The 8,458-nt window shown below is 56.3% G+C and overlaps 1 protein-coding gene across 1 annotated transcript; it reads left to right on the forward strand.

Moving 5' to 3' along the window:
- Positions 1–242: 242 nt before the first annotated feature.
- Positions 243–8,221, forward strand: FKBP4 (FKBP prolyl isomerase 4). The gene is made up of 10 exons (XM_043440494.1): positions 243–373; positions 2,222–2,366; positions 2,807–2,949; positions 3,734–3,854; positions 4,130–4,286; positions 4,921–5,011; positions 5,102–5,185; positions 5,407–5,592; positions 6,212–6,451; positions 7,438–8,221. Exons 1-10 carry the CDS (start codon positions 269–271, stop codon positions 7,543–7,545), a joined length of 1,380 nt encoding a protein of 459 aa, XP_043296429.1. The 5' UTR covers positions 243–268; the 3' UTR covers positions 7,546–8,221.
- The last annotated feature ends 237 nt before the right edge of the window (positions 8,222–8,458 follow it).

An 8,458-nucleotide genomic window follows, 5' to 3' on the forward strand; every position in this document is an offset into this window, starting at 1 on the left:
CTTCCGCAGGAGCGCCCTGAGCGCCAGAGCCTGAACCCGCTCGGCCGCCGGCGCCTCTAGAAAGTTCTCCCCCCACGTCCCTCGCGGCCGCCCGGCTCCTCCCAGCCCCTCCCTCCGAGGCGGTGGGACCAATCGCTCCCCCGGCCGCCCACGACCCCACCTCCTCCTCCCGCCCGCGCCCGCGCCGGAGCAGAGAGGTGCGCGAGCCCCGACCCGCCGCCCGCACCGCCGCGCACACCCCGGCGCCCGCTGCCCGAGAAACGGCGTGATGACCGCCGAGGAGACGAAGGCGGCCGAGAGCGGAGCGCAGTCGGCGCCGCTGCCCCTCGAAGGGGTGGACATCAGCCCCAAGCAGGATGAGGGGGTGCTTAAGGTAAGGGGCAGGGGGCGCCCCGGGGCGGCGGCGGCGAAGGGGGGCGGGCACCGGGAGCCCCCCAGCGTCTGGCCGGGGCTTGGACGGCCGCCTTTGCAGCCTCCCGGCCGGCAGTTGAACAGGCCGTGCAGCCGTGGCCGGGCGCATCGCCTTCCTGGCCGGGCCGCCGGTTCAGGGAGGGAGGGCGGCCACACGCTCGGAAGGGGAACATCTGGGCTGAGGCTCCCCAGGCCCGGGAAGGGTCCCGGAGCGCAGCGCCTGCTCTGGCTGCGGCATGCGCCGGGAGGGGCGCGGCGGGGGGCGGACGCGCTCGCGCGGGGGACCCGGCGGCGTGCACCGCCCCGCTGCGATCTGCGACCCGCGACCGGCTCCTTCCCAGCCGCCGCCGCCGCTGCCGCCAGGGAGCAACCCCCCCAGCCAACCCCGGCCGCCTGCGCCTCCGGGGTGCGGAGCTCGCCGACCCTGGCAGTTAAACATTAGCCAGGACGCGAACAGGGTCCCGGGAGTTATTGCCTGACCCGCGCGGGCCTTTGTGCGACTTGGCGCGCGGTCCCGGCGCCCTCCGCCCTCTGGTCACCCCTTTCCTAAAGGCTGGGACCCGGCTAGGTCACCCGCTCGGCCATGCTGTCCCCTCCCCCCCCCACCCCGGTGCATGCCGGGACCTGTAGTTCACCCCGCCTCCGCGCCCGCACCCCACCCCACCCCACCCCCGGACCGGGGCCTTCCTGAGCGCGGGGTGCGGGTCTGGGAGGAGGTGCTTTGGTTGGGCGCCCTAAACCGTGTTACGGCCGGAGGAGCCAGGGGAGGGGTCTGGGAGCCAGGCAGCAGGGCGTCTTGACCCGGGTCAGGACAACCGGCCGCGGTTCGGAGCAGGTTCTGCGCTGTCCAGGATGGCGAAATCCTAGGCCGGCTTCGTTCGTATCCTCACCCAGCGTTTCTGCTCCTCCTGGCTTCCCGCAGCTCAGCCCACGTGTGCGTGTGGCCAGGGCGGGTTGGAGACCTCGGGGAGCTTCTTAGCTGTTTCAGAAACGCACCTGGCTGCTCTCCGAGTGTGCACGCGGGCTTCCAGGGAGACCCATTTCCCCTTTTCATTCTCCACGCCTTCCCTTTCACTTTTCTGTTTGTTCGAGTCCATGTCCATTGCATCGTGGGAGCTTTCCCTTAGAGGGTAACTTGCACACTTAACCAGATAGCCCACCTTTTTATAAACGCGAAAGAAGAGAAGCAGGTTCTTCTAAACTCTGGGAAATATTCTAACCCTGACTTCAAGGACTGCAGTCGCCTACCAGTCAGGAACGCTCAAGTCCCAAGTCAGAGCCTAGGGCCTGCTCAAGGGCCTTGGCTCACTTGTAAGCTGTTGATTGCTCTTACCTCTCCTGGACTTTCTGGTTTCCCTCTTTTCTTTCTAAACCAGACCTGATTGGATGACTGGCGTTAGGAAGAATGAGGAAATGTAGCGTAAATACTTTCCCCTTTGCTGCTGATAATTATTCAGTGTTTTACTGGTTTAGTTCTGTAACCACTCTGATAGGGTTTATCATCACTACTTTACGAATATGGTCAGTTTAGAGAGTTAGAGTTACTTTTATAAAATCATAACAGCAAAAATGATCTCAGGTGTTTTGTCTCCAGTGTTTCAAACCAAGTCATGTCGTGGTCCAAGAAAGGGAGGTCAGTTTAATTGTAGCCAAACCTCACAGCAGAGTCATTTGATGATGGGTTTGTTGAGTTACTTACAAGGAGGCAGGAAGAGACCGCTTACATTCTGGCCAGAGGCATGCGGACAGGTGCGGTTCCTCTCCATGTCCATCCCCAGGGACTCACCGTCTCCGCTTCCCTGCCTTCCAGGTCATCAAGCGAGAGGGCACGGGCACGGAGACGCCCATGATTGGAGACCGAGTCTTCGTCCACTACACAGGCTGGCTGCTCGATGGCACCAAGTTCGACTCCAGCCTGGACCGCAAGGACAGGTTCTCCTTCGACCTGGGGAAAGGTGGGCATGGTTAGCAGGCTCTTAGGACAGGGTGTGCGCGCTGTCACAAACAGAAACTGAATTCTCAGAAGCTTAAACAGGGAACGGTTTATTACAGTTCTTTTTTTATGTCCACTGTCCTGAAACTCTATTGATTTTTTAATCTCTCATTGCCTTGATCACCTCTGAAAACCTTGCTTCCTTTTCCAGGGTGGACTGCTTTGTTTTCTTGAACCTCTTTGTTTCAGAGTTGAGTGATTTTTCTTTTTCTTTTTTTTTTTTTTTGAGAGGTCTGAGACCTGATACCATTTATCGCAACCAGATTTTCTACCTTCCTGGTCCCATTTCTAAAGAGTACCCAGCTTCCCTTTGGGCATGGGACAGTAAGTCTCTCAGGCCACTGTTTGAACCCGGAGGGAGAGTCCTGCCAAAGAGGACCTGTTTCTTTTCTGTACCTACAGGGGAGGTCATCAAGGCTTGGGATGTTGCTGTAGCAACCATGAAGGTGGGTGAAGTGTGCCACATCACCTGCAAGCCGGAGTACGCCTATGGCTCAGCTGGCAGCCCCCCGAAGATCCCTCCCAACGCCACGCTTGTGTTTGAGGTGAGTGTCCAGCCACAGAGGGCCAGGCAGAGAGCCAACCTTAGTCTGGCTGCCCTCCAGCCCTTCCTGCTGCCTGGAGACAATGTAGCCAAGGCTGAGGGCCTGCCCTCAGGGGAGGGAAGACATGCAGTGCGCATCACCCACTGCTACTGCCAGAGAACCCTCAGTGAGCAGGTTTCAGGTCGGGGGAGGTGACCGCAAGCCCCCCTTTCAGACTTGAAGCAGCGGGGTGAGGGCTTAAGTCCTGTTCATCTCAAGAGGGGTGCTCAGAGGGAGGTGGACCAAAATGAAGGAATCAGGAGGTCACAGGCTACATGCAGTCAAGACTGACAGTGGCGAACATTGGTGCCCTAGAGATAAGATGCGGGCAGAGATGCTTCTCTTGTGGGTCGAGGCGAGGGGCAAGCATTTCTGAGAAGGTGGAACTTCACTGTGTTAAGACTCAAAAATGAAAAAAAAAAACAAAAAAAGACTCAAAAATGGTTGAGCCCTTCACAGTGGAGGCTCGGAGAATGTTGGGAAGATTGGTGAGAGGTGTTGGGTCATTTCTAATACCTGTCAGAGCTTGTCTGGCAGCTGAATTAGGACCGTCTGGAACGTGTGCTTGTTCTATAGAGCAGTCATTAAGGAGACATACCAAGGTTGAGACCAGGGCCGCTCCTGAAAACTTTGCTACTTGGTCCACTCCTGGTGTGGCTGCCTGTGCAGTCAGACCTGCTCTGGCCCTTACTAGGGACTCTTGTGAGTGAGAGGGGAGCATGGATCCTTGGACCTTGTCCCACAGGTGGAGTTGTTCGAGTTCAAGGGTGAGGACCTGACAGAAGAGGAAGACGGCGGGATCATCAGGAGAATACGGACGCGGGGGGAGGGCTATGCCAAGCCCAATGACGGCGCCATCGTGGAGGGTGAGGCTGCACAATCCGGGATTCCCACTCGGGTTCCGCTGTGCAGGGCCTGGGTGGGTTTGGGCGGGTCCATACCTTTCTCTGATCCAGCTTTCTTATCTATAAAGTGAGGGATTGAACCACATTCTCAACATCCCTCTATCTGAGAATGCAGAAGGGCATCTGGGGAGTAGGAAGGGACAGGGCGATGGGGCGGGGGGTGGCTGAAGGTGGCTGGTGCGTCCCTCAGTCACCAGCCCACTGAAACCCAGTGCATTGTCTGTCTTTAATGCCAGTTGCACTGGAAGGGTACTTCAAGGACCAGATGTTTGACCGGCGGGAGCTCCGCTTTGAGGTCGGCGAGGGGGAGAGCATGGATCTGCCCTGTGGGCTAGAGAAGGCCATCCAGCGCATGGAAAAAGGAGAACATTCCATTGTGTATCTCAAGCCCAGGTGAGGCCAGCTCTGGCCCAGGTGTGGGCAGTCTGTAGAGCAGGTGGGCGAACCGAGGTCAGATCTCCTAGTCCAGGTGACTTACAGAGCTGGCTTGTATTGTATAGCCAGCTGTATCCCTCCCCTGCCAGTGGTCACTATGCGCTGGGCACCCCGCACAGACACTGTCAGGACCTCTGTTGTAGTCAAGAGTGTGGCCACAATCACCCACGTCTTTTTTGAATCAAAACCTCATCTCTTCAGTTACGGCTGCGGCAGATTGCCTTTTCCAGCCCAGGGTTTTTGTCTCCTGTTAATTGACTCAGTCATTACTGATGTTTGTTGAAACATACCTACTATGTGCCAGACACAGTGTGGAAAATTCCTGGGTGTTCAGAGACATTGTTCCCACCTTCTAATGGCTCTCTGCTCAGGAAGATAATCGTACTAGTGTGTAATGTGAGTTACTAGAACGATGTATAAGATGCTAACTAAGAGCCCAACTAACTGTGAAGAAGCAGCATCAGGGAAGATTTTGCCAAGCAAGGAAGTTTACACCAAGACCAAAGGGATGGAGGGCAATTTGCAGGAAGCAGGAAGCCGTTTAAGTGTGAAGCAAGTTAAGAAACAACCTGGTGTTTTCTTGCCCCCACAGCTATGCTTTTGGCAGCGCTGGGAAGGAGAAGTTCCAGATCCCACCAAATGCTGAGCTGAAGTATGAAATACATCTCAAGAGTTTTGAGAAGGTGAGTTTGTTCAGGGTCTTCCCTGCCCCACCTTGGACGTAACTCCTTGGGGCGGCTGACAGCTCGTTTTTCTCCTTTGGGGTATGGCAGGCCAAGGAGTCCTGGGAGATGAGTTCAGAGGAGAAGCTGGAGCAGAGCAGCATAGTGAAGGAGCGAGGCACTGTGTACTTCAAGGTGAGCCCACAGCGAGGTCCTCAGACACTCCCAGGGCGCGCTCTGCCACGACAGTGGGCTTTCTGCCAGGAAGTGGACAGGCTGGTACCTGCAGCTGTCACCAAGTAGATCTGAGCTGGCTGGTCGGGGTGGGGGGCGGGGGTCATGACTCTCACGCCCCTGGGTCACTGGTGTCCATGGGCTGTGACAGCCTGGGGCCACCGAGCCTGCCCCCCTTGTAGGAAGGCAAGTACAAGCAAGCTGTGCTGCAGTACAAGAAGATTGTTTCCTGGCTGGAATACGAGTCCAGCTTCTCTGACGAGGACGCACAGAAGGCGCAGGCCCTTCGGCTGGCCTCCCACCTCAACCTGGCCATGTGTCATCTGAAGCTACAAGCTTTCTCCGCTGCCATTGAGAACTGTAACAAGGTGAGGCTCCTTAGGAGGGTGAGGGCGGTGTGCCCAGGCAGGGCTGGGTGAGCTACCAGTGTGCCTGAAACTTGGCCTTGGGACTAGGGCAGGGGTGGCAGGATGGAGCTGTGGGGCTCTGAAGTGGAGGCCCAGAGGCAGCAGTGTGGGAAGCAAGTGGTTTTTTGGCTTAGTTAAGGTTGGGGACGAGGGCACAGAGGCGAGTGGAGGCACTGGTTGGAGCAACCAGTTCAGCACTATCTCCTCCTGGCCCTCTGCCTCTCCCTCCTGTGTACCCGCTTTATTCTGAAGGAGGATGGGCGTCCCTGGAGGTCCAGTGGTTAGGACTCAGTGTTTCTATCACAAGGGGCATGGGTTTGATCCCTGGTGGGGGAACTAAGCCATGAGCCGCATGGTTCTCCTGCCCCCAAAGAGAGAAGAGTGTGTTAATGTCCCAGGTGGTTTTCATCTGAAGACCCGTCTTCCTGTGTGCCTCCTGGACTAAATGAGGTGCCTTCTAGACTTGGGTCCTTTCCATGTGGTGCCCGAGACTTGTTCATTTGGGGGGTGGGGCCCCATCTCACCGGCAGTGACTTGGGAAGATCTGAGACTTTGCTGCTGCTTCCTCTGTGTGTCTTAGGCCCTGGAACTAGACAGCAACAACGAGAAAGGTCTCTTCCGCCGGGGAGAGGCCCACCTGGCAGTGAATGACTTTGATTTGGCACGGGCTGACTTCCAGAAGGTTCTGCAGCTCTACCCCAGCAACAAGGCGGCCAAGGCCCAGCTGGTCGTGTGCCAGCAGCGCATCCGCAAGCAGCTTGAGAAGGAAAAGAAGCTCTATGCCAACATGTTTGAGAGGCTGGCCGAGGAGGAGAGCAAGGTGAGGATGGGCAGGGTGGACGGGAGGAGGTGGCATCACCTGGCCCCATGCCAGTTTGTGTGTGCCCCTGTGTTTGTGTGTGTCCCTCCCTGTTCAGGCCCTGGGGGTGGGAGCTGGATGTTCTGGTGAGCTGCCTGGCCGGTATTCTCTGTGCCCATTAGTAAAACAGGTTTAAGAACCTGAGGTTTAAACAGGTGATGCAGTTACATGGTTCGATTCAAACTGCACAGAAGAGCATGTCGTAAAAAGCCTGCAGGACAGGCAGTGCTCCCGGGTGGCGCTGCCTCCTGCTTGTGCCTTGTGCTTTTTGGACGTCACACCTGAAGCTCATTTTACATCAATGTGCAAAAGAGCTCTCTCGTTCTCAGGCTCACATAGTATTTCACTGAGTGGGTTTATCGTATCTTATTTACCCTGTTTCCTGCTTCTTAGTCTCTCAGTGTTCTAAACCTGCACTAACAGAAATATAATGCAAACCACATTTCTAATTTTAAATTCCTAGTAGCTATGTTTAAAAACAAGTAAAATAGGTGAAGTTAATTTTAATATTTAATCGACTGAAGATATCTAAACATTTTAACACATAGCACTTTTAAATTGCGTTCTTTTCCCCTGACTGAGGCTTCAAAATCCAATGTGCATTTTAAACCGGTTTGAACTAGCTATATTTGAAGTGTTGAGTGCCCTGCCATGGACACGTTCAGTTTTCCATAGTATTGCAGTAAACGATGAGAGTCCCTGATTCTGTACGTGCATGCACAGGTGTGTCTTTGGTCTCTGTAATTCTGTTGGAACTTAGTGTGTACTATTTTTTACATCGGGTGCGTGTTTTGGGTGTTTGTGTGTGTCAGTGTGTCAGTGTGCAGGGCGATCACTTGGGTGCAGGCAGGTGAGTGGGGACCTAGAATGACAGTCACCTTTCTCATCAGGAGCCAGGGACAAATGAGGACTGGTGTTGATGCCCTGCCCCTCTTCCCTTCTCACAGGCCAAGGCTGCAGTGGCTGCGGGAGACCAGCCAGCTGACGCAGAGATGAGGGATGAACCGAAGACTGAGGTGGCTGGGGGCCAGCCTCAGGTGGAGGCGGAAGCATAGCCTTGCCCCAGCCCTGTTCCCATGGCTGCCTGCCCGCCCCCCGACCCTACTCCACCCTGTTAGTTTTGTACAAACTGAAGAATTTTGAGTGAATTAGACCTTTATTTTTCTATCTGGTTGGATGGTGGCTTTGGGGGAAGGGAGAGAGGAGCAGGCTGGGGGATTGAGGTGGGTGGGCTCATTTTAGGTGGTGTCGCCCCCTCCCACCTTCCCCCATTCCATGTGAATGAATGTCCCTCCACACGCACACTCATCAGAATGTTAATTTATTTTGTTTCCTGTTTGCTGTGTCCGTTTCTCAGACAGTAGAAGGGGCGAGTGGTAGGGATGTGAGGTCCGACAAGAAGGCAGGGTGGACAGGGAGACTCCTCCTGGGCAGCCACTTCCCCTCCTCCCTCCTCCCGGTCTGTTTCCAAACACGCGGCCTCCACGTGGGTGCTAGGGGCATGGGAAAACCACTGCTGTGCCCGTTACCTCCGCTCCCTTCCTGCTCAGCCCAGGTGTCGCGGCTGATGCTGTCTTCTGGTGTCATGTGACCACCCTCGTACCCCCTCCGTCAGTGTCCCTTCTCAGCCAGGTCGCGTCCCCACCCCCTCAGCCTCTTCTCTGCACGTTGCTGAAGGTCCAGGCTTGCCTCAAGTTTCGTGCTTGAGCAATAAAGTGGAAACACTAAAAACCTGGGTGTTGGGCAGCCCTTTCTCTGTTCGGCCTCAGGGTGGGTGTGGGCGGCTGCACCGTGGGGGCAGAGCTAAGGGAGCCGCCCACGTACCCAGCCCCACCTGCAATGCAGCAGACTTGGTGCAGCGGTCCAATAGGGCCTGCTCCGCTCGGACTACAGCCGGGCCTGCGCTGAAGGCCTGGCCAGGGGTTCCCCACACCCCTCCCTGCAGCAGCCTGGCAGGTTTTAGTAGCT

The sequence above is a fragment of the Cervus canadensis genome, chromosome 21, assembly GCF_019320065.1.
Source record: "Cervus canadensis isolate Bull #8, Minnesota chromosome 21, ASM1932006v1, whole genome shotgun sequence".
Taxonomy (NCBI): Eukaryota; Metazoa; Chordata; class Mammalia; order Artiodactyla; family Cervidae; genus Cervus; species Cervus canadensis.